General features: G+C 40.4%; 1 protein-coding gene across 1 annotated transcript; it reads left to right on the top strand.

Moving 5' to 3' along the window:
• The first annotated feature begins 675 nt into the window (after window positions 1-675).
• LOC109475251 (sperm flagellar protein 2-like) lies at window positions 676-25948 on the top strand. Its single transcript, XM_019775852.1, has 47 exons — window positions 676-854; window positions 1594-1696; window positions 2337-2459; window positions 2864-2993; window positions 3382-3599; window positions 3846-3939; window positions 4231-4380; window positions 4532-4663; window positions 4969-5087; window positions 5462-5531; window positions 6440-6627; window positions 6941-7013; window positions 7363-7383; window positions 7666-7758; window positions 8251-8364; window positions 8757-8859; window positions 9912-10009; window positions 10351-10459; window positions 10757-10855; window positions 11364-11491; window positions 11818-11921; window positions 12298-12433; window positions 12813-12948; window positions 13443-13578; window positions 13898-14039; window positions 14385-14559; window positions 15370-15526; window positions 15820-15931; window positions 16174-16301; window positions 16765-16903; window positions 17686-17823; window positions 18304-18420; window positions 18666-18826; window positions 19126-19258; window positions 19459-19506; window positions 19684-19858; window positions 20015-20120; window positions 20244-20442; window positions 21139-21285; window positions 21504-21581; window positions 21866-21916; window positions 22346-22525; window positions 22922-23077; window positions 23584-23727; window positions 24263-24466; window positions 24909-25034; window positions 25411-25948. The coding sequence occupies exons 1-47, from the start codon at window positions 797-799 to the stop codon at window positions 25480-25482; spliced, it is 5823 nt and encodes a 1940-aa protein (XP_019631411.1). The 5' UTR covers window positions 676-796; the 3' UTR covers window positions 25483-25948.
• The last annotated feature ends 1 nt before the right edge of the window (window position 25949 follows it).

Below are 25949 nucleotides of genomic sequence, written 5' to 3'. Positions count from 1 at the left end.
AGGTAGTTCATTGTAGATATTGTCTTCATGTATGGGTATACTGTTATTCTATAGTTAGTGTTTTATATACATGGTTGTATACATACAATGTATTTTATGTCATGTATCATATCTGTGGTTTTAAATAAACTATAAAAAAGAGATCACTTGAAGACTAATTATTTTGATTATTTTATGCACACTCTGTAAGAAGACAGACTGTATTGAATGTATATCAGTGTGATGTGATCTTGAGGTTCAACATAATGCAAATTCAATTTGACAACGTTACATAATATTGTCATGACATTCTTATTCAATGCATATTAATCAATCGATGGTTAAAACGACATTACTGCTAGACTGGATACTAGTAGAAGTTCTGGATCAGGCCCAAGAAATTGAGGATGGTTCTAAAAATAAAAGCTTTCATTTCTGCTTTCTTTTATTTGCTCTGGCTGGTACAAACTACATTGTACTGTCAATTTGAAACTTGTCATATCCAGTATTCAAATTTTGATTAAAATCAAGCATCTTTTTCTCCAAATAGTTATCACAGATAAGAAGGAGCCTAAAAACACCTGTATATTCAGTGCGTTTTAGTTTAACCGCGGAACTTTCCACCAATCAAATCAGCTGTAACAACGTCGTCTTTGAAACTGACCAATCGTAGCAAGGCTCTTTTCACGGCCGTTCCCTAGCAACAACGCCATCTTGGTTTTTATTGTTTACGTCGCCAATGATGGGGACGGCTCCTTGATTTTGGTAGATTTTGACGGGATTTTAGTCCGAACAAGAAAACTCTAGAGGTTCCAAAATGACGGAGATATTGTGTAGATGGTTGAACGACGAGGTGAAGCTGTCAAAGCCTGTCGGTAAGTGTGTAAAATGGAGTAAGATTGTGTTGAAGAGAGCGTAACCATGTCGTCGTTTAGTGGGGGAGGGGGGGCGGTAGTCGTGTGGGTAACGTTCGACTGAACGACGTCGCAATGGAAGCTCTAAAGTGTTATGAAATAAACAACAGGCAATGTCAAAACCTTCCCAACAATCTGGGAGGCGAGTAAGTCTCGGGGTTAAGTCAGTATGAGTTCTTATTCTTTTTTTTGAGCATTGCCAAATCCAAAGCGTGGGTCACTACTTCACACTAGATTCTCCAAGTTACACTTTTGTTCATCATCTAGACAACTCCCCAATTTTCACTAGCTCAAGTTGATGAAGAAACATCAGGGAAACAACGCGGTCAAAAGGAATTGCTCAAAAGGAAGAAACATGCTTTAGAATGGTGGTCCCCTAAGGACCTTGCACCTGCAGGTTTTGATTTTATTTTAAATGACTTAACAAATTATATTATGAACGCCAAGCGCTATTTGATACTTAACAATTAGACAAGATGTGTAAGAAAATGTCAGTTGAAAGCAGAATACGTTCAAATACCTATAGTATTGTATATGTATAGTAAACAAAATATGCAGAAGAAATGGCAAATAACAGTAGATGATGAATAGGATTTGTTATTGTTGTAATGCAACATGTTAGACTTTTAGTTTTATATCAAGATGTGCCTAATAAAGTATAGATTAAAGTAATACCCTGTATCCACCATTCATATTACAGATAACAAGACTTTTGCCAAGGATTTTTCCAATGGCTTCCTCATTGGAGAGCTGCTGGCCAGATACCAGCTGCAGAATGACTTTGACAAGTTCTCACAAAACAGGTTTGTGAACATTCATATTATCTTTTCAGAAAATTGCTGAACAGAAATTCAGATTAACAGGTGTTCTTTCTTGTATTAGGTTTTGATGATCCTGATTTTAAATAATGCCTAGATGTAAGGAAAAATCCACGATTGATTGTAAAAAATTCTTATCCAAATTTTTCATTACACTGTTGCCCCATACTACTGCCTCTTGTATTATAGAGTAAGGTAGAGCAGTCTTATGGAACTGTAGTACTGTTAGTGTTATGTACCTGGTAGTTGCTGCGACGACTTTTGTCTTCTCTCTTAGACTCTGTTGTCGTGCCCCTACCTCTTGGTAGTAATCCAATAACGTGACTCCAAGCTGGAATACTTGAATCGGCTTGGTTTATTCTCTAGTCACCAACTCAGACCTTCTGTCTGGCTCGTCTCTTCTTGTCGTCTGACGCTACGCATGCGTGTTATTCTTTATGTTAAGTAAGCTGCTTAAACATTACCACATGTTACAGTTGCCATACTTTGTACCTTGTACAATTGTTGTGTGCACAATAAAGTTAATTATATGAATTAAAATGCTACATTCTGAAAGAAAAAATGTTTGCAGCTTCGCTAAATATTACAGGAAATTCATTAGTTGTTGATTTCTTTATCCCTACAGGACAGCTGAGTCTAAACTCAACAACTTCACGCGGCTGGAGCCGACACTGCGGCTGCTGGAGGTGGATTTCGACACAAACATCGCTCACTCCATCATGACTGAGCAGTATGGTGTCGCCACAAGGTAAGGGTTGGGACAACTTTACGTTATGCCTAGGAAAGAAAATCCAACAATATGTTTTCGGTCATGTGACTAACCCTTAAAAACCCCAAAAATAATTTCATCATTTAGGATGTAGGGATTTTCTTCATACACAACCTGTAATGTATATCTCACCTGCATCCGTTAGAATCAGCTTCCTCAGAGCTTCTGACTGGGATAATAGTGATTGTATACATGTTTGAGATTGTTCTCGCTGCAAAAGTGCCCAGCTACATTGGCTACATATAGCGGTGAGAAGCAGAACTCCAGTCAGAAGCTCTGAGGAAGGTATCTATAGAAACATACTGGTGAGATACAGTACAGGTTGTTTAAGAATAAAATCCCCATATTCTATGCAGTTGTCTCACAAAAACACATTTTCACAGGCTGCTTTACCAGCTGTTCATCGGCCTGGGAAGGAAGCAGAAAGCCAACCTGACTGGGGTTGCCATGGAAACCATGAGGCCTGCCGCACCCGTCAAGCTGGAGGGGATAGAGAGTGAAATATACAAGGAGGTTAGTAATGACTGTTTGACTTCGAGTTATCTAGTTAGTTTACCTCACTAACTTGTTTAACATATATTAGATTCAGGTCTGTCCTTGCCAATTGGGGACATAAATGCTGAGCTAATATAGACCTTGTATTTTGCTAAAACTGCAAATACTTGAAAGACATGCAACCACAATCTCATTAGTCAAACCACTAATTACCACGCTATCATTGGTCAAACCACTAATCGCCATGTTCTTATCGGTCAAACCACTAATTGCCCTGCTATCATTGATTGAACAGCTAATTGTGATGAACAGTCAGGATCAGTCTATTGCTTATAGGTCTATGAATCATTTTTATTGATACACACATAATAATTATATTGTCTTGCTTCATTTTTTTTTCATGCAGAGATTGAAGATCCTGACTCCCCGTCAGACGGACCAGAACCTGGGAAAGCTTCAGGCCAAGTTTGACGACAAGTGGACGAAGCACGAGCAGACCATGTTCCGGGAGAAGATGGAGGAGGAGGAGAGGTATCGCCGCCTGCAGTCGGAGGAGAGTCAGAAAGCCGTGGAGAAGGCCAGGATGGCGCGGCAGAAACAGACAGAGCTCCTGGCCAAGCTCAGGTATGGACTACATGTAGCTGTGCTGGACACAAACCACTGCTTTAAAAAATGTCATATGTGTGTCTCTAAAAACTGAAATTTGTTTGATATTGATCCGTCCGTCCGTTCATCCATCCATCCATTTTTGACTTTGACTTGATTTGGATCCTTCCTTCCTTCCATTTAATTCTTCATTCATCTCTATTTATATCTCTTCAGATGTTCATTCATTCATCTGCTAATTCCTTCCTTCCTTCCTCCTTGCAGGGCTGCCACAGTGGAGATTCCCAAACCTCCCCCCAGTAAGACTCTGAGGGCCATCAAGCAGAGGAAAGATGCAAGGAGGATGAAGGAAGCAGAGGTGAGCGATGAACGATTTTCATTTCAACAACATTCATTGTGGTTGATTCGTCCTTCTGTTTTTGTGTTCCCATAGTGACTTTCATAGTAGACTTCCATTGTAGACTTCTTGTTTTTTGAACCTGATTCCTCCAGGAAAATGTACATGTCCTCAAACTCCTAGTGAAGGGTCCATAATGGGGGCCGCATGCCCTTTTTCGTAGAGCGTATTTGGCCATTTTAAGTAAGAATATTGCTGTACAGTTAACAGTTACTCTGTTAAATTCTAACCAACAAAACTCTTTACCCACAGGACACCAGGGTAATGATCAAGGATTTTGAGAACAAGCTGAAGTCTCAGCAGATTGCTACGTCTGGGATGGACGACGGCAGCAGTGACCTGGCCTTCAGTGTCACTACCGAGGATTTGGAGTACAAACCACCCCCTGTGGACCTCATTCAGGTACTACAACTTGTCATCCTCCTATTGGATTATGAAATAGGTTACAGCTTTCTGAACTTGTCTTGAGTGACTATAATGCCACTTCAACTATCATACACAAGAGTGTGGGTTAGTCAATGACATGCTTTTTTGTAATGTTTTTCCCTTCCAGCCTGGCGCAAATGATGATTATATTGGGAAAATCAAGCGCCGTCTGGAGGAAGACTCTAAGGCACGAGAGGAGCGAGAGAAAAGGCGCAGGAAAGTCTTGGTAGACCAGTTGAAGGCACACGACGCACAGGAGGTAAAGGTTTCATATGCATAAATTCATGGGAACAGTGAAGATTTTCCTTCAACCTCAGTCAGTAAGAGCATAACAGCATTAGTTTGGTCAACAGTCATCCTCTCTACGTCCTTCCAGTTCAGATTTACTATTTGTAGGTCTTTTTCAATTGTTTGTTTGTAGTTTATCTAGGATCAACCTCTGTGACAGACATCAGAGATTCTCATGCTAATGCTACAGAGCTTGCACTATAAATTAGTATAATTGAAAGATTAAGATCAGAACGAAGCCCTGTGTGTGACAAAGTTTCTGTTGTGATGTTGTAGGAAGCCCACCGTGAGGAGATGCTGGTGAACCGACTGATGCGTCAGTCTCAGCAGGAGAGAAGGATCGCTGTCCAGCTGCTGCAGGCCAGGCACGAAAAGGACATCATTCGCAAGAACAGGTGGGCACACTTTTATCATGTTTACCTTCGCAGAAGTTTCTGCTTTCTGTACTTATTAATTTAGTACCTATAGCCTAGGAGGAGTCTCATTATGGAATATGGTAGTACACTAGCAATGGGCTAGCACCTTGCTATATGTGTTTGCTTACATTGTAACTGTGGGGCTATAGAAATGGAGATTTGCACCACCTATGCATCCTGTACTCTGAACGGTGTGGGAAGAATTTGAACTAAGCAAGTCTTAACTTTATACATTTCTTTTATCATAGTGCAGAAAATATTCTTACATCAAAAATAGAAACAGCTGTAGATACATTCTTGTGGATATAAAGATATACTAATAATATCTCTTCTTTTTCCTCTCCTCTCCTTAGAATATTCCTTGAGAAGCAGTACGATGCAAGGAGAGTGAAAGACTTTGAAGATGCCCTCAACAAGGAGAAGGTACAGTTTAACCTCCTTCCTGCTGCCTATGCCTAACCCTGTAATCATTAATAGGCCAAATGGCTACTTAGCACTGCAGTGTGCTAAAGGTTAACAGATGACAAGGCACTGGATACAGACATGTACTCCAGGATAATTTTTATTGAAGAAGAGCAAGATGAAGACTTATACTACTCATAAATAAAAGGATTTCTATTAACAACATGTACTAACTGTGGACTCTCTAGAGTAACTTATGATGCCTTTTCCTCTTCACTGCCCTCCCTCCATCAGTGGTTACTTGAACACCAACGGGTAAGGTCCCAAATAAGACATGTCACTTGCTGCTTGACATAGATTTACATTACACTGTACATGTGGTGATTTCCAAGGCACACTCATGGGTTTGTTTTACTTTTTATCTCTTACAAATGTATGTTATGCAGGCATATATATTCTCTTTGCCACTTGAAATATCTTCATGTTATGTCCAGCACTCACAAAATATATGAATATCTTTGAAATACTGGTATGTGATGCAACTTTGGTTGAAAATGAAAAAGTGTGTGTGGTGACCATTAAGTATGTAACTGTAACATAAACTGATGGATAAAAGCAAGGTAAAGAGCTGTGAATCTTGCATCAAAGACATCTAGTTATTCATTTACCAGGTTTTCAGCACCAAGGACAGGATATACTGTTGTGCAAATTATTGTAACTATAGAATGGCAGTTAAATGTTATAACAGGTAGGACTTGAGTTATTTTAAGGACTTTCTGATATCATTTTGGAAAGTGACATCAGTTTGGGAAGTAGATGATAGTTTGGTTGGAAGGTCTAAGTGTTTTTTTTTATGTCATAACTTGTCAACAAGGTGATTTGTTTTGACTTTTGAATGAAGCTTATATTTTGTAATTTTCTTGGTGTAGGAACTTGCCCAGCTGGCAAAGTTAGAGTACATTGAGCAGACCAAGGCAGAACAGGAGCTCCATGACAGGATTGCGGCGGAGCGCGCCGAACAGCGATACCGCCGGCACTACGACATGTGTATGGAGGTCACCCTGCAGATTGTGGACTATGCCACCAAGTTTGGGGAGTACAGGGAGCTAACAGAAAAGTGAGTTTGATTCTGATATGTCCAATTTTAAAACTTATTGTGCCAAGGATATATTTTGGTAAAGAATTTACTCCTAATTTTTGTTGTGGGAACATAAAAAGTTATAAAAGGCTACATGTAAAGGGATACTTGTTGGATATATCAGTGACAGCATGTTTAACTGCTGTCTACATGTATAATTGGTGCTATTGTTTCATATATACCAGGAATTATAACAAAACAAATCACATATCTGTATGCCAGGTTGCTCTAACTTGAATCCCAGTGTAAATTTGCACCTTATTTACTGATGACATTGTTGTATTTCATGTAGGCTTGTGCCACCGAAGCTATTCCGGGAGTGGACCCAGCTGTTTATAGAGGGGCATCCACTCTATGAGGAAAAGGTAAGAATATCTGAACATGGATTCAACAGTGTTACATGACATACTCAGGGCTCGAAATACTTTTTTTGCATTGCACTTGATAAATTTTGCCTACACTGCTCTGCATGAAAAATAGGTTTGATGAAACATGGATCAAGAAATCATTTGAATTCTGTACTTACCTGTATATGCAGGTGGTATTTTGGCCCTGCATGTTATGCAATTTTAAACAGTTTTTAAATTACGTTTGCCAAAATTCCTGTATCTAAAGCATCAATAAAGCATTGGCCAGAACATGTAAGGACAGTTCCCTAACTGTTATCAATTCCTCTTTTTCCCGATTCACGATATCTGCACCTATCTGCTCCAGTCCGTCATAGAGGATGTTCCGGTATGGGTAAATTCCTCATGTCAGCTTGAGTGCTGGGTTATGGTTATGGAAGAGAGGGAAAACTAATAGGTGTTGCATGGTTTCTTCAGGTGTTTAAAGTACTTGAATGTGCATCTCTCTCTGACTACTGACTCATATCTACAGAACCATAACAATTTCTTCTGCTCTTGAGTATGCTTTTAATGATACATATTGATTATAAAAGAAACACTACTCTTGTAAAACTTGTAAAATGGTCTAAAGAAAGACAGGTAATGATTTTATATTTACTGTTGTACGCAGGACACAGCAGAAGGCAGTGAGCCCACCCCGGAGCAGATTATTGAAATGGAGAAGCAGAAACTTCTGAATGATGGAGACTTCAAGGAGTACAAGGTACTGGGCCATGATCCTGAACATCTTTCTCAACAAGAAACTAGTTTGATCTTCAGGACATGTGTATGAAAGCTGTCATTTCAAGTTGATAATAAATTTTTATGGCTGTTTAAAGTTAAAACTTTTGATCCAACACAAGAAATTGTTCTCTCCTAAAGCCTCTTCAATAGACTGACCCAGCAAGACTTGTCATTCCATTTTACCACTGTTATGTTGATATGTGATTCCACACTAAAAAGTACAGTATATTCAGTACTGTAAAAATAGCATAGAAACCATTTGCAGATGTGCTATTTTTTTACTTGTTTCAAAATTGTCTTAAAAAGTGTTTGCTTGACTTTACAGAGCTGATATCTTGTTGCATGTAATTAGCTAAAGTACAATGCTTCTTACATATTGCACATTGAAAGTGTTGCTGACACAAAAAATAAAGAAATTAAGATTTTCCTACAAAAGTTCTGTCCTTTTGAAACTTGCTGCTTGCTCCTGTAGGATATGATTGGGGAGTGGGAACCGCCCGAGGGTTCTGAGATCAACAACGAAAAGAACAACAACGTGGTTGGACACATTGTGCAGAGGATCTTCAACATTGTTTCTCCTCCAAAGGTGGGACTCATGTTTCTTCAATTGCATCTTCAACTGTTGAACTTTATATTCATACTTGAAAAGTTTTTCAAAGAAAACTCTTTACTTAAATGCATACATCAAGTGAAGTTCCAGGCAATGTTTTCAGATTTTTAATAGTGCAGCTTGCTATAATTCAGAATTGGTAGTTTTTTCATAAACCATAGCAATCCGCATTGCTTATTTTTCACTTGGTTTCCAGATTCTTCTAGACTAGTGAATTTCCTGAAAATCACAAAGTTGTGAGACTTTACAATAAAGTCATTGGTTATGGTAGCAATGGCTTGAATGTCTTAGAAAGCTAATTCGAGATAATCCCTAAATGATTATTCCATTGTGAAGTGGATGTTGACCTGTGTTCTCTTTGTTCCCAGCCCCCTCCCCCTCCCCCAGAGTTCCCACCCTTCCCTGTGCGAGCGTGTGCCGTGGGAAAACTATTCGGCGGAAAGTCTTCTGCTCTCAGGATTCTTGCAGAAAGTGAGTATACTAAGGACTATGTATCCAGAAATACTCCTGGTAGATACAAATGTTACCTTTGATAATAAATGAATGATAAAATGCACAGAGTTTGTCTGTATAGCTGACATATCATCCAAGTAAGACCAGAGATTGCATAATAGTATACCCTGTCCTTGGTGCTGAAAACTATCCACATACACATACATACATAACTACTGTTTGGATAAAAGATCCAGGGCTCTATGTCTTGTATATTGATAAAATATGACACAGGCCTTTGAAAAGCATGGGTCTTGCACAACAGTACACCCTGTCCTTGGTGCTGAAAACCATCCACATATACTACGTACATAACTACTGTCTTTGGTAGAAGCTCCAGGGCTCTATGTCTTGTCAATTGATAAAAACAAGAAACAGTCCTTTGAAAAGCATGGGTTTTGCACAACAGTATGGTATGCCCTGTCCTTGGTGCTGAAAATCTTCCATGTATATTGTATATCTTGTCAGTGATTATCTAACTCACTTGAACCAGTGCTTATTTTTGGTCATAAGCAAGTAGAATTTTGATGTAGAGACCTATTGTCTACAAAAACTGTCGATAAAAGTACTGCAAAAAATCGTAATTTACAGTAAGTACAGGAAAAGCTTGTACATGTCTTGACGTATTTGGTGATTTGCTTGTTTTTACCCTTTCCATGCTTCATATTTACACTGTTTGATTTTATCTCCATGCACTAACAAGGAGCATTTCAAGGTTTGTGTGAACCTAATTGATATGCCACTGTGTACTTCATAATAAGCGTTGATATTTTTCAAAACCCGAAGCCAAGTCTCTGATCTTGCCATACATGTATATTAATTCTATAATTAGTGACACATATTTTTGATGTATGTATACGAGAATTTAAATACCTCAATGCATATTGTCTTGAATATACAATGTACCCACTAACAATTAACAACAGCCAGCTTTGTCAAGAAGAACCCTTGATATACATGTAGAGCAGTCAGTATGGTAATACACTGATCTGTAATCTACATCTATACTCTATCTTGTACTTGTCTTGTAGGTCACCGTTTGGCTGTCCTGTCTCCAGACCAGCTGGTGAATGAGGCAGTGGAGGCCTTTAAGAATGGAGAGGTACTTGAGGAGGTCACTCCTTCAATGGTACTTTTTCATTTGTAGTTTATAGAAGAGTTTATGGGATTATTCTTTTTCTTCTTCTGTTTTCATTCCTTGTTGCACATAAGGCAGCAAATAAGGGCTGCCTGTGCTTTGTAAGATTTTACACTTTATTTGTGTGTTTGTGTGTTTTCTCTTAGCTATAAATAGCATAGTTTCTATAATATAAACTGTTGTAGAGTTCAAATTTTCATAGTTTCTAGGTTACATGTCTTGTACTTGTCCCACAGTAAAAGACAGGAGGCCTGTTGTGTTGTGTAATGCGAGGTGTGGTACCCGGTATATACATTACATTTTAGATTAATTGCTGTTTCTTGTATCTGCAGTCAGATGAGGTTTTTGAAGAAGTGCAGGCAGCAACAGAAATCACACCAGCCACCCAACTGTCTGACAAGCCTGAGGGAGAGGCCCCCACACAGGAGTCATCAGTACCAGGTAATCTAACTAAGACCATACACATGTGATTTTATATCAAATATGCAATTAGACACCACCAATCTGCTCAGGAAAATTCAGCTCATTTTGCAATTGAAAATTCTTAACATTAATTACGATTTTTCAACAATGCTAAGCTTCATACATTTATGACATGTCTGGCTACTAGTACTGTGCTTTTATGAAGAGCACACAGTACATACCTTATGCCCATAAATAGCCTTTAGTAACTACTAGTTGGATAATGTATGTGACATTATTGTACAGTTACAAATTTGTTCCTTATGTTTTGTGCAGGAATAACACCTCAGCCCAGTGTAACAACAGTCGTAGAACCAGCCACACCAGAGGCCACAGAGAAGGCAGCATCTGCCAGGCAAGATGGAGAAGACCAGGGTACAGATACCATCCTTTCCTTTATCTTTTGTTTAGCAGTTTTCATTTTCATATGTTGCTCAAGCATTGACTTAATTTCATAGAAATGCTACCCGGTATGAATGGTTTCTGGTGTAGTGTAGTTACAATTATCATTTCTGTCGTAAAACTGAAAATGAACATGACTTTTTCTAGATCCTGTTGTTCAAACATAGTTTTCTGGCCTTTCCTGTACATGATTGTGTTTTTGTGATAATTATGTTTACCTTCACAGAAGGAAAACACATTGTTTTTGCTCTGTTTGTTCTTCCTCTTCTGTAAACCAAAAAAGGTCAATGACCATGGTAACTCATAGCAGACACCCTGTGTTGGAAGGGCTGGTCATCATACATATATTAAACAGAGTAGTTACTGTAGTTTGTTAGGCTAGACCCTGTGAAGGGAAACATCATGCATTTGCTTTGCAAATGTTACCTTTCTAGTTCAATACATAATATGTTTTTGTGTCTCCTTTGACTGTCACTAACAGACAAGTCAGACGGCGCCCAGCCTCCCTTGTCTGGCAGTGCCACTCCCCTGGGGGAGTCTGGTGGTCTCAGTCCCAGGAGCAGCGTCAGGAAGTCCAGTGCAAGGAAGAGCGACACTTCCCATCCCGAGGTATGTGTACAAACAAACAAATAGACAGACAGACACATGATTATACTAGCAGACCAATTCTTAACACATGTTGTTGGTATTAAATTAGTTTTCTAGCCAGCATCCATCTTTTCATCATTTGACGGAATTTAGCTACTCATGACAGACAAAATTTTGCCCAATCTGTCATATATAGATGTACACTCAGGCGTATGACTGTGCCAAAAGATGGCATGATTATCATTATCAGAATCCCATAATGAATGTCAATTCTGAAGCTTAATACATGGTTCAGCACACAATTACATCCAGTCATTCCTGTTGTGTGTTTTTTTCTGACCCTCCAGCCCACCAACAGAGCCAAGCTTGGTTCCAAGGCTATCAAGTCTCTGAGGAAGGGCAAGTCTGTGGACGACCAGGTTCTGGTGGACATTGTCATTGACGCAATCAGGTAGGACAAAAAAGAGTACAATATTAGTAAAATTTTTCAGCAGTAAGTTGCATGTATAGTGATGTTTCAAGAATTGAAATTGAGTCAGAAACAGTCTGTACTGCCATACTTTCGGATACCATTGGGATACATCATATTGCTTTGGCATTCAGCACCAAGGACAGGGCCATGTGTCTTGTTAGTGGGATCCAAAGATAACTGACTTACATCTAGCATACATGTAGCTTATTGCTTAATTGTTATATCATTCTGTCTATAGTGTTGTGTATATACATAAGACACGATCTTCCTAGATTCCTTACTACATGTACATATATTGTAATGTAATATAATTACAACTGTTTGAACCTAATATTAAACCTCATTCCTGCCCCAGACGGCTGCCAGAAGGAACAGGCTGGGTGCTGGATGGTTTCCCTCTGACCCTGCAGCAGGCTAAACTGTTGGAAAAGGCTCTGACTGGGTCTGAACCGGCTGCTTCAGGTAGCAAAGTGTCAGCCACTAACCGGAAGGTAAGAACTTACTCCACTAATAGGAGAACGTTTACATGTACATGACACAATGTATGGCAACGACTATTGAACATAGTATAGAAAGAAAAGAGTATAAAGTGAAACTTAAGTTGACAGTACTGTATCTTGGTAGAAATAATTCTGAAACAGGTTTGAACTCAGTCTGAACCAATTTTTGTGTTGGAATTTGCAGTTCAAACTTGTTTCAGACTTTAAAGCTTGTTTGCGTGCTAGCTACATACATATTGGAGCTGCATATTGTATGAAACAAATTTAATGCAAAAGATGATATAAAGAACAGTTTTGTTGAATTCTGTTTTGCCCAAACACATGTACTTTAATTCCCTCAGAGTCACAATGTAAATTTTCTTTGCCCCAGATCTCCAAGAAGTCTTCACTTGCACTGGACCCCAACCCCGGCAAGGAGCCCCCCACCCCTCCACCTGGCATTGATGTGGTCATCCTGTTTGACATCCCTGATGATGTGGCGTTAAAGAGGGCTGCAGGCAGATCATGTGAGTGACTTAAGTTGGGTCATATCTTATGAATGTATGATATATATGTAGGGAAAATATATCTTTGAATTAGTAATATCTTAAATAGCAGTGTCATCCAGGCAAGTGTCAGTAGTTTCAACCTAGAGGTAGGAATTGATGCTATAAGATTGGCTTTAATGATAATGCTTATAAATTACCATTCATAATTCTTGTAATTAAAATTAGTAACTTGACATTTGTGCAGTTAGATCTAGCCCATTTTTCACAGATGGTCTGCAGGCAACTTGACATTTGTGAGGTTAAATCTTCCCTACTCTCCGCAGATGCCCCCCAGGCTAACCAGCAGGAGATTACCCCCCTCCCATTGTTCCAACTTGACATTTGTGAGGTTAAACCTTCCCTATTCCCCACAGATGCCCCCCAGGCTGACCAGCAGTACTAGCAGGAGTTTAACTCTCTCCTATTGTTCCAACTTGACATTTGTGAGGTTAAACCTTCCCTATTTCCCACAGATGCCCCCCAGGCAGATCAGCAGTACCAGCAGGAGTTTAACCCCCCTCCCGAGGGGAGCCAGACAGGGCTGGGGAAGACAGAGAAGGTGATCCCAGTAGAGGACGCTGCACACGACCAGGAACAGGTGCAGCACAGGTAAGCATGTCACCCTAGTAGTAGCGTTTGTCGATTTGTCAATCTTGACGCACAAAATTGACAAAAATCTTGAGAAAACAGTCTAAAAACATCCAAAGGAACACCAACAACCACTCTCAACCCCATGATATGCCTCTCAAAATGTGGGGAATTGTGTTTTTAAAGGCTTGAAAATCCTGAATTTGCACCCAGAAACTACCCCCCTCTAGATTGCGAGCACTCTCCCCTCAGGTCCAATCATGAACCTGGGCTGAAAGAAAAAAAAAATTGAGTTGGCTAACAGCCCTGATCAAATGTTTCTTCTTTTGTCCCCCACTAGGATCACAGGTTTCCACGATGCCTGGTCCAAACTGGAGAAGCTGTTTACTAAGATGGGCATCTTGTCTCGAGTGGATGCAGACATGGACCAGGCAGAGGTGGTGAACGAAGTGGAAAGGGTTCTGCAACACACACTGGACAAGGTACGTGAGAAAAAAAATCCTTTACATTTTCTTATGAATTCTAATCGTAATGGTCTTATGTACATAATTCTATTAAATATTATCAAGTTAAATTTTAATTGTAATGTTCATGCCTTTTTAATGTTATTTAATGATTGACATCAGTATCAATCAAAGTGTAATGTGGGAAAGTCAGAATTCAATGATGTACAATGTCATCTACATGTCTGCCATTTTGTTTTAGTAAGGTTTGATTTGATTTGCAATTGTGCAATTGTCACAGAACCTTTATGAAATAGCTGCAGGGCTTTAAACTGACCTGAAATATTTATTTTACCGATCATCATAAAATTATCGAACTCTCAGCTCCAGAACAAGGACAAACCGCCTGAGATTGTGGAGGACAAGCCGGCAGACATCCCGCCGCTGGAGGTTCCACCGGAGATGAAGGACGGACCGTCACAGCCACCCTCCAAACAGGGGTCAAGGGCAGGCTCCGCACGACCTTCATCATCCAAGAAGGACGCAAGATCTCGATCAGGTACGAACATTGCTCAGTTCAGAACTTGTTTTTATCCTCAAGGTTACATTGCAGGCGTGCAGTAGGAGAGGGAATGGCCCATGAAATCTTCAGAAATGAAGCCAAGCCAAGAGAGACATTGTATACTTTCACTACATGGCACTGTTACAAAAAAATTAGCTCTGTGAAAAATTACTGTGACAGTCATTAATCATTTCTATATCTGTTCAGTATGTTTTATTCTCAAGGTTTACATGGCATTTTCACTAAATGAACTACGTCCATGAAAAACAAGGTCATTTATTATTTCTAGATCTGGTCGGCGTGCGCTTGCTGCTTTCACAGGTGTTAGCCATTACATGATCTCGACTGTTGTTGCTCTTGCGCAATATAGAGGAAGATTGCATCAGCCAATTCAAAAGTGCGCCACACTGATAGCAAATATAGCTTTTTGAGATTTTCAACGTTACTCCTTATAAACTTATAAATTTTCATGGAGATCTGAGGTCTGAGTATTTGGATCATTCTTTTACTATCATCATATTTCACTTCTTCTCCACACAAGTTGTAAAAAAAGTTTAAGATATAAATTATGCTATTTTTCATACTTATTTGATAGGGCCCTTACAAAAGTGTTGTTTTTTTTACCTTATATTAATATATAAAATGCTAATCAGTTTACTAATAGTATGTTCTTGTCTTTTTTTTAAATTTGTCACCATTGTTCTTTAGGAACAGTACTTGCATTGAAAGCTCAAATGACCAATACCTCTTGTCAGTATTGAAGTTATGGTTACAAACATTAAGTATATCCTATTCCACTCTTTTTAGCTTCACCAAAGGGTCGAAAGTCGCCCAAGGGTTCGGCCAGGGACCGCTCAGGGTCACCCAGTAAGAAAAAGGACAAGCTGGAGGCTCGCGAGAGTAAGTCACGCGATCGGTCCCGGAGTGGCTCAGCAAAACGGGGAGGATCTGGAAAGAAGGGCAAGTAAGTAAAACTTTCTTGTAACTATCAAGTCCACCAAAGCGTTTGTAACTTCTTTTGAACATCTTGAAATCACAAACCTCCGACACTGGGTCAGTCTACTGAGGAAGACCAGAGCACTGGTCGAAATCTATATGTGAGAGAACTTTATTGTGTTGTGATCTTAAGTTTTAACTTAAAACATGTAATTACCAACACAGATGAACATTCATGATAATATCTTGAAATCAACTAAAGTAAAGAGAGAATAAAGAAGAGAAAAATATCAATTTTTTGTCATTTTTGTCTCCCAACAGGAAGACACCTGTCCCTGAGCCAGAACCAGAGCCAGATGAGGAGCCCACAGGCCCTCCCCCTCCCCAGCCTGGGTCAGAGGAGTGGGAGTATGTCAACGAACCCATCACTGATGTAAGAATTATCTTATGACACAACACATTCAAGATGTTTTCTTTTTGTATTGGAACAAATAAAGCTTGACTCTATAACTGTGGTTCTTCCAACACAGATGAGCTTTCATTAGAATGCTCTTATTCTGTAATTTACTTTGAATAAAATGACTCTCAAGTACATTTTATTCAGCCAATGTTTTGGTGACCATCTGTCACCTCCTTCAGGGCAATTCTGAACTCTAACTTTTTTTAAACCTACAGGAGGTGGCTCAAATCCTGTCCCCTCACTGGGAGACAGTGGAAGGCACGTATGTGGGAGCCAGTAAAGTCATCTTCCACAAGCTGCGGGAGGAACGGGAGAGCATCATCCGCTACCTGTATGCTGTCAGGTACGACTGCATATCTTCTTCTTCAGGAATATCTCAGTTCATGAATACTAGAATTGATGTTACAATGGGGAAGTCTTTGTTAGTGTAAGTTGGTGCTGTCCTTGGTGCTGAACACCACTTGTTAACCATGTAAAGTGTAATGGATTCGTAGGTGGCAGCATATAGTTGACATAACAGAAATTAGTAGTAGCTTGTTTTACTGCGTGCTATTACATGAAGGTGTAGGCTTCTTGTCTTATGGTAAAACAAGTTCTTCAGTCAAGGATTGTGTTGCAACTGTGTGCAACCAAGGATACGAACCATACTACTAGGTCTGAATGATGTTCACCTATGTTTACTAAGGACCCTGACTTCTGTCTTTGAAAGTTCTGGATTGACTGATAGGTCTGATAGTGACTTGAATGTCTTACTTTATGACAAGTATAGTCTTAGCTATATTTAATGATTCCTTGCCTGTTCTCAGAGAGGACTATAAGAAGTACCTGAAGCGTCCTGATGGGAAGCAGGAGTTTCTGTCCCACTGGCAGGAGGACTACAACAACATTCCTGAAGACATGAGAGAGGATGAGGACACCAGGGCAGAACTGCACCAGAGAGTCGACGTAAGGAACACTTTGAAATTCATTTCATACAGTCACATACTCAAGCAACTAGATAGATTTTGAAAACTGTCAGATGTTTCAAGTAGTATCCAATACTTTCTGTCAGTGTAGCTTTTAGGCAAACCTTGCCTTATTGATCCATGATGTGTTAGCTAATTGCTTGTACAGTCAAGTATACAGTAACAGGAGACAGGTAACAATCTGTCTGGAAAAAACCTCAGACTACTTCTACTACTACGCTAGCTATTAAGGGGTTCGACTTCTTCTTTGAAGGCAGTGGATAATGAATAGTCCCACATTCTGCATAATTAGTGGGTTTTGTGATCTTAGTAGAAATGTAGTCTTTTGGTGATCTTCTAAATGACGAAATGATGGAGAGATTGTTGTAACTGTCTGAAATAATCTGTTTCTTTCGGTCTCATAGTGAGGACACTGGCTAACAAAATGTATTTCATTTTCCACTGCATTCATTGTACAATATTTACATAATCTCTCGTGCACAGGTAGTGTTAGACATCCAGGTAATGAGATAAGTTGTTACTCAAGCAACTGGCTAGATTTTGAAAACTGTCAGTAGTGTCTACCACTTTTTCTCAGGTTTATGACCTGCAATGTGCAAACCTGGAGCACCTCAATTTTTTCAGACCTCAAATTTTGCTACCATGAACATAAAGCAAATTACAGTACCATCCTTATAATGAAAAGAGACAGGGATTCTTTCCAAAGTGTTCTGTGAATAACAGCTGTAGTAGAAGTAACCCATGATTGTATGATGTTGACAGGACCTGAAGGAACGTCTGTGGGACATCTGTGACACCAGGAAGGAGGAGGCTGAGACGGAACGTTCCAATGTCATGCATGAGGGGTGGCTGGAGGACCACCTGGGAACCCTCACCAACCATTACATCACTCTCATGCAGGTCAGCACAGGAGTCGTAGATTTAATTGCCTAATTTGTTGTCCTTTTTTTGTTTTTCATAACCTCAAAATTTTGAGCACAGCACAATTTTCATCATGTATGATGACATAGGAAATATGAATTACATGTGGTAAACTCCTAAATTACTGTATAATTGTAAAGAATAACAGCAACTATATTTTCAGCACCTTTTGTCAGATGCACACAAGGTTGCTTGTGAGAATGCTACACTGGCTATGGTGCCAAAATTGTGGTCAAGAAGTTACTAGATTTTTATGAGATTGCTTCTTTTAGTCAGTGTGACTAGATAGAGCAACCTTTGGATGAATGTGTTGATTGTCAAGTCAAACACAGTAAATTACACACAAGCAAGTTCTGAGACTATCTGAAACATTCTGACCAAAAATTGTGTTATGTAAACAAGAGACATAAAGATGATTTGGTATTAATAATCAATAATTATTGTATTTTCTCCTGTCAGGTTGAGGTAGACCGTTTCCAGGACACCGCCCGTCTGCTGAAGGATTACTACCGAGGCATGGAGGGGCACATTCCTGATGAACTACAGGAGGAATATGTCCGCATTCCGCTGGTCGAGGTATTGGGGGTTCTACCATTCAGTGATTGCTGTAAATCATGGCAGTACTTTTATATGGTTTTCATGGTCACTTCTGTACTGCCAACTTATCATTACTGTGAACAAATAATTTGCTGACTATATTTTTGCTGCACCTACCTCCTTTCTGAACACATTGTCCATGTTCACCTCTTTTTATGGGAATATAATCAACTGTCTATATTGAACACAGCAGAAGATGATTTTTATTTCCCCATCTGTCCCAGCTGCTGCCCACGGAGAGGCCTGGGTCCCAGGCTAAGAGTGTGGCCAGTGACACGGGCACCCAGCCGCCGGCCTCGCCTGAGAGCAAGGCTGGGAAAGGCGGGAAGAAAGGGAAGGAGGACAAGGGTGATGACTCGGCTGGGGAGGATGACGACAGACCAAAGTGAGAAACAGTATTCCTAGAGCACGTCGGCAGAACGTACTACGCCTGTGCAAAACCTGTAATTTATTGTGCTGAGCACTTTGGCAGAACGTCTTGTCTCATCTTATTTGTACTTGTATTATAAGTTTCCCCCAATAAGTGACTGCAAGTATATAACTAGGCTACAAACTGGCCAATAAACAGAAAATAGATATTAAGCGTTTAAGACCTCACACAGTCTATGAGTCCTTGCCATGGGTTAGTTCCTTGCATGTCAAGATACATTTGTAAGTGTCTTAATCCATCCTTCTCTACACCAGGATTCCGTTAGTCCCCAGAAGACCCCGCTCTGCTGACCTTCAGTCTGGCCAGGCCAAAGCAGCCAAGGGCAAAGGAGGGAAGAAGGAGGACAAAATCGAGAGTCCGTCCCCTCCCCTGGACCCTGATGAGAGGGTAAGGCAGCTCCTGGTTTTCACTGATTCATGTTAAACTTTACTTATCGTTCATCATTCATTATTACCAACCTGTACCATGAATGTTTTAAAACTGAAATTTCATTACATATGTTAAGTGCCTTTTTTTTACTTTAATTTACATTCAAGCTACTTACAGTAAGTTTCATATCTAACGCCATTCTTGTGTTTTTCTCACAGCTGATATTTGATGCCTATGCCCATGGAATTCATGCTGTCAATGGTTTGGTAAGTTTCATGTTTAAGTCATTACGGAATTTCATTATCAATCATTAGAAACTGTGCTCCCTCACCACGCTGGTGATCTCATGCTAAATTTTTCTAGAAAAACCCCTGCCACATGTTGTACATTTGTAACTTGTACAATTGTTGTGCTATAAACTAAGTTTGTTTTTTGCCTCAAAGATTTCCTCGGAGCAAGCAGCTCGAGAAGCTGAGGAGGAGGCGGAACGTCTTGCGCAGGAGGAGAGAGAGAGGGAGAAGGAGAGGAAAGCCAAGGAAGCGCAGACCAAGACCAAGAAGAAGAGCGGGAAGAAGGGCAAGGGGGCTGCACCTGAACCTGAACCTGAGCCGGAACCCGGTCAGTTCTAGTTCAAACCTGTTCTAAGGGCAGGTATAAAATATATCTATTGTAGGATAAGCATTTAGACATTTGTTGAGATTAAAGTTGGTTAAGTTGAAGTTTTGTCATCTATGTGCCAAATGGGTTAACCTAATATGCTGTTTTGCCTATCAGTTGAAGAAGAGAGCCCAGAAGACCTCCGTATGAAGGAGGTGAAACAGAAGATGAGGGTCGAGTTCTTCGGAGCTCTGCATGAAGAGGAGGGACGGCTTAAGAACAGGTAAAATGCCTTTCAAAAACAGACCAGTAGATGAAACAGTGCATGTAGCCTGACGAAATCATTTCGTTTTTGTTGTGGCCAGGTTTTAGCATTAAGTGTATGCCTTATTTCTTTTTCATCTAGGTTTGAGCTGATTAAGCTGAAAGCCATGCAGATGCTGCAGAGTCTGAAGGCAAAGTCTGAGGACACGTACCGTGACATGGAGGACTGGCTCGGGGCGCGCTTCCTGCGCGAGATGGCCGCCATCGACCACATGACGGACATCGTTCGGGACGCCATCGAACACAGGGAGAAGGTGCAGCAGGAGCTGGTGCTCTACCAGGTGTGTGCAGGCACTAAATGATATAGTCTGAAAAATGGTGTGCTGTGTGCTTAGAGTTTAGATGTTTTGTGAAAAATTTAAAAAAAAAAAATGGTTTTCTGACATTTCATTGTAAAAGGTCTGCTAGAGGTCTAGATGAAAGAGGGAGTACAGTAGCTCCTGGTATTGTCTTCTAGCTGGTGTATGTGTCCAGTCACAAAAATTTGTCTGAAAAAACTGACAGTGTGTATGTTTGCATAGTGAGTGTTGTTTTGTTTGAAATATGTGAAAGCCATACCAATCTATTTCCTTGGTCTCTGGACTTCTCAATGTAAACATCTAGGTCAAGATGGAAATAAAGGGCTGGGAGGAAAACTTGTATCTATATGCTGTAACTGTTACTGTGTGTATCAGGCACTGCACACAGTCCATTCATAATATGCACACCTTAAAGCATGTGTAAACGTTCTGTTTCTTCCTTTGCACATATCTTTACGCATGTTTTAAGGTGTTCATAAAGGTAGGATTTCATGCTGTGAGGATACAGACTTTCCTCTCAGACACTGTTTTCATGCAAATGTAAGTTGATATTCTAGAATTGCTTTTTAAAAATATTATTATAATCAAACTGTTGTGACATATCAACTGTTGCAACATTTTTCTGTTGTTTTTTACTAACAATCTACGTGGAAACTGCCACTTCCACTCACCCTGCAGTCTTCGGGTATGTCACAGGAGGACTTCCAGATCGACGAGGAGAGGAAGGTTTTCCGCACCCCCAGCCCACCCCCGCGGCCCGACCCAGTGGAACAGCCCCTGCCTGATGTCTACACCATCATCCAGCTCAAGAACCTGTTCAACCAGGTACGGAGTAGAACTCATCATTAATCTTTTTTATTTCCATTTTCGTCTGTGAAGGTTAGCCATCCAGGTAATAAGATACGCCAAAAACAGTACTCAGGCAACTGGATTGAACTGAAGACACATATACATGAAAAAACATGTAAAATGTTTTATGTATACATACTGGAAGTTACATGTACATTGTGAATGATATCTTCTCTACATTGTCCACACTACAGTTTATCAAGGTAGCTCCGTCTGGTCTGATCTCCAACAAGGCCTTCATGGACCTGTTTCAGGACCTTACAGCTCTCATGGTGAGTCTGAACAGTCTCTGGACCCTTATTAGCCACGGTGGTAACCTAGAGTGCTTCTCTCAGAGACAAGAATGTTATAGAAAAAAGCTAATTATATCAAAGTGCATTAAATACATGTAAGTTACCCAGGTGTCTATTCGTTGGTGTGTCATTCAGCACCAAGGACAGGGGCACTGGTCCAATTTGTGTGTAATTCAGGGATGGGTCTTATTAGTGTGTATAGATTGAATATTTGCCAAATGCTGATATTCAAGTGGCTGAAAAAATGTCTATTCTCCTTCCAGCATGGAGAAGAGCTGCTGCCGGATGTGTGGATGGGGATTACACTTCATCAGGTAAAGACCTGCTTTTTCTACTCATGCTTTTATCATATTTCATTCTGTTGCTATCATAGGAAGGATAATTATGTACATTGTGTAACAGACGCTCAGAAGTTTGTGATCATACGTAAGTTTGTCAGAAGTTCTACCGGTCGTACCATTCTACCATTTGTTGTAGATCTATTAATACTAGTATATGTAATGGATCATACCGGCTGTTCAACATTCAAACAGCCAATCACATTCCAATGCTTTTGAATAAAGTCAGTTGAGTACAAGTTATCTGCCTGGGTGGACAAGCCTTCTCTGTGTCCTCCTTTCTCCTAACACATGTAAAGTTACTGCATTGTCTCTTTGTTCAATTTGGGTGTGTGAAAATCCGTGAAGTTACTTTTGATCCATGACACTATCTATTACCCAGTTTTTCTCCCCCCACCCTCCCAGCTCCATGAAATGACTGTGATGTTGGCGCCGGACTCGGAGTACATCGACTGGCGGAAGTTCCTGCTTGCCGCGGCGCAGCCCTGGCCAACGCCCTCCCAGACGGAGCTGCTGGAGACGCTAGACCGGTTCAGGGCGGTTGCAGGCAGTTCTAACTTCATCACCAAGCAGCAGTACCTGCAGGTAGGAACCAGGGTGTCTAGAACTTTAGTTCCCTCAACAACAACAACAAAAGGATACTAGGAGGACCAGCTTGATGTCTATAGGTTTGATTAAATGTAAATTTAAAATGTTTCCAGAGCTATCATTTTGTATTATGACTGGGGTCTTATTTGCATCAGTGCTACAATCCAAAGAAAATTTGTTGAGAATTTCAAAATGTTTTAAATTTCTTTTCATGATTTCAATAATCTTGATCATTCAAACTAGATAGTGTCCCAATTCACATGAAACAGGCTTATAGAACCTGATGTACTTAACTAAAGTGATTTTTTTACCAGACTGAGTGCAATTGGTAGATCTCACACCGATGTTTTAGATATGGTCTCACACGGCTGTTTTTGTGCCCTTCCTTCCCAGGTGGACTTGTGGTTCAAAGGCATGTCGCGGCCCCCCTCCCCAGAGAACCCTTCGGAGCCCAAACCGTACGACCGGCTCGGGAATCTGAGAGACACGTTCTTTGACTTCTTCGCAGACTACAGCACAAGCCCCCCTACCCTGGACTTTGTCAGCATGGTGAGTGTAACATCTCATGCTGGTTATGATCCGTCAAGTTTTAGTGGTGATAGACACTCCATTCTTTTTATTTATTTCTTTATTTCAGGCATAACTCGCCCATATACAACATACATATAAAATACACACACAATTCTTCATTATGAAATCTACATTGTTATGAAGGTTGAGAAATTGACAGAGTATAGCATGGCGAATAATAGATCCTTCTTTTTCATTTCTTCACATTTTCTTCTTTTTGTTTGGAATTGATTTTGGCATTCTACGTCATTAGCATCATTTTCCCAATATCTTTTTACAATTTACAGTATATATTTGCTCATTTTGCAGCTACTTTGTACAATTTACAGTATGGTCAAAATGGTCAAAACTTTAGTGTTTGGAAATGGACAAAAGCTCATGTGTGCGTGGATGTCACCCATATAGTCAAATCAACATAGCCTAAGACTGTGTCAAACAGGCTCTGTCTGTTGTCCTGGTCCCTAACCCAGTTGTCCCTTCCCCAGTTGATGTATTTTGCGGTGGTGCCGGATGCGGAGGACGGTTTTCTGCGAGCGCTGAGCGTGGCGTGCGGGACACACATGCCCAGGTTCCCCAAGAAGGCTCCAGAGGGTCTGCCGGATGCCAAGATGACAGAACAGCTCACTCAGGTGAGTCAACTATCATGACTTTACTCTATCCAGTATAGATTACCACATTTTATCATGTATGAGCATAATGTTTGATTTCACCACCGTATGATTCCCATGATGATTATATGCTTTTTTAATGCATTTTATTATGTGTTTATTATATTATTACATGCAAAATGTAGTTTAATGAGGGTTATACAGTATACACCTGTATATGGCAGGGGAGAAAAAAAACTCGGGTTGTGAATTTGTGACTAAAAATGTAATGTTGGCCTGAATTGAGTCTCTGTTTGAAGGATGCAGTCCCAAACATGATCTGTTGATCTCCAAGCAGTCAAAAGCATTATGGTTAGGACTGGCCATCTAGAGAAAATCCTCATATTGCTTTTGCTGCCAGATATCTGCTTGTTCTAGCTGTTCATGACTGTAGATTTTCTAATCCAGAGAGCTAGCCTCTTGGATTCTGCTAGGAGAATATCAGATATATTTATCAACTACGTCATGCAAACGCAAAAAGTAATAATCAGTTGTTTTGCACTATGTTTATTTTCAGGCTCTGAGTGCCCTTGCGTCTGACCGTCAGGAGGCCGGCCCGCCCGTAGACGGCGGCATGCAGGCGGCGGGGATCCCGGACAGCGCGGCGGACGCGGTGGTGTCGCTGGACGCCCTGCTGAAGGTGCTGTACCACGGCGTCAGCACCATCGGGGACAGCCATCGCTTCAGCGTCACCGCAGACCCCAAGAACCCCTTCTCAAGGGTAAGGTTAGGTTTTATGAAGTAAAGTTGCAGATACATGTGTACCAGGCCCATAGACAGAAATCATAGTCTAGAATGTATGTTGGGAATTGATGAATCAGCTGACGTTCGGAAGTAGCCTGACAAGACTTAGGCCACACCTACCTTTATATCCAATCGAAACAAATTTGAGTTAAATTTCAGTCAAATTTGACTCCCAACACACCCAAAAAGTGCTGAGTCAGACTTACTCCCGAATGGTTGGCTGGCGTTCTTCTTATTTACAATAACATATGACCCACTACTACGGTCACCTGTCTCCGACCTCACGTTTCAAGAGTAGACGGGTCAATTTCGTGAACGAGGTTGAAGGAGTCAGCCGAAAATTTGGGGTAAATCCCAATTCATTCCAGTGTTGGAGAGAAAGCCTAGCCTTAATTTCATTAAGTTTTGTTTTCTTACAGGAGAGGCTGGAGACCATGTTTGAGGAGCTGGAGGGAGGGGAGACCCAGACCCTCCCCCTGAAGGTGTTAGTGGAACATCCCATCATGCAGGACTGTCTGCACATGACCCTCCGATACAAGCAGCCGGTGAGTCAGACGTTACCATGGTGATGACCAATGACCTCTGCAGAATATTATGGTCACTGTGGTTTGACATACATTTGTAATTTGTGGGGACAATACTGTGATTTTGAAAAAGACTGGCAGGGAAAATATTTTGACTTTGACTGTAAATGTCATCTTCTAAAGTGTTCTTCAAGTGGCTAGTTAGCATCATGTGGTTATGGTGGTTGAGTCAGAATCTAAAGGTTCTGAGTTCAAATCCCAGGTTGTGGGAAATTTCCTCACTTCACTCGGAAAAGCGAGGACTTAGCTTTGGTGACATCCATTGAAAAGGAGAGACCTTGTGTTTTTTCGTGTGTAATTAACTTCCTTGAATTGTATTGTATATCTTATTTTCCAGGATCTGAAAGCAATCTTTGCCATGAGCAATGTTGACCTAGAGACCAGCAGTATGAGGACCTCTGCTGACTGATAATGGTACTGCAGTAGCGAGAAAGCCTGGCATGATCTGTTGGGTGATATGATACATATTGAATTCTAAAATGTCAGTATCAGTACAGATGTGAAAATTTTCTTTCTGTAGATCTGAAATAATTCATGCTATTTTTGATTCAGACATCACTTTAATTCTAAAAAGTTGTTTAGTGCCTTTGTGACTGTAGAGATGACAGAAAGTGCCTGAAAAAGGCATCAAAGAATTCTTCTAACTTCTACACACGTGTTCATTTTGTGATTGAAGTAAGATGTGGGTTTTTATCAAATCTATGTAATCTGCCAAATGAAGATATATGTAGTACAATTAGCTGCATTGTTGTACATAATATTATACATATACCCTAGGTTTGAAAACTCTGATTTATACATGATGTAGTTTGGGGTGAAAACAAATAGCCTGAAATCAGGCCATGAGCTTTGGTCTGACCTACGTGAAGATACAAG

The sequence above is a fragment of the Branchiostoma belcheri genome, unplaced genomic scaffold, assembly GCF_001625305.1.
Source record: "Branchiostoma belcheri isolate BF01 breed outbred unplaced genomic scaffold, Haploidv18h27 scaffold33, whole genome shotgun sequence".
NCBI lineage: Eukaryota > Metazoa > Chordata > Leptocardii > Amphioxiformes > Branchiostomatidae > Branchiostoma > Branchiostoma belcheri.
The sequence above is the reverse complement of the archived record's forward strand: the minus strand, read 5'-3'. Positions and strand labels throughout refer to the sequence as shown.

What these genes read in the sequence shown, in the direction of transcription:
- LOC109475251 (XM_019775852.1), top strand. Translation starts at nt 797, where the DNA reads ATGACGGAGATATTGTGTAGATGGTTGAACGACGAGGTGAAGCTGTCA. An exon ending in GCGACACTTCCCATCCCGAG is followed by an intron (nt 11,492 to 11,817) that starts GTATGTGTACAA and finishes CTGACCCTCCAG; the next exon opens with CCCACCAACAGAGCCAAGCT. An exon ending in TGACAGAACAGCTCACTCAG is followed by an intron (nt 23,728 to 24,262) that starts GTGAGTCAACTA and finishes GTTTATTTTCAG; the next exon opens with GCTCTGAGTGCCCTTGCGTC.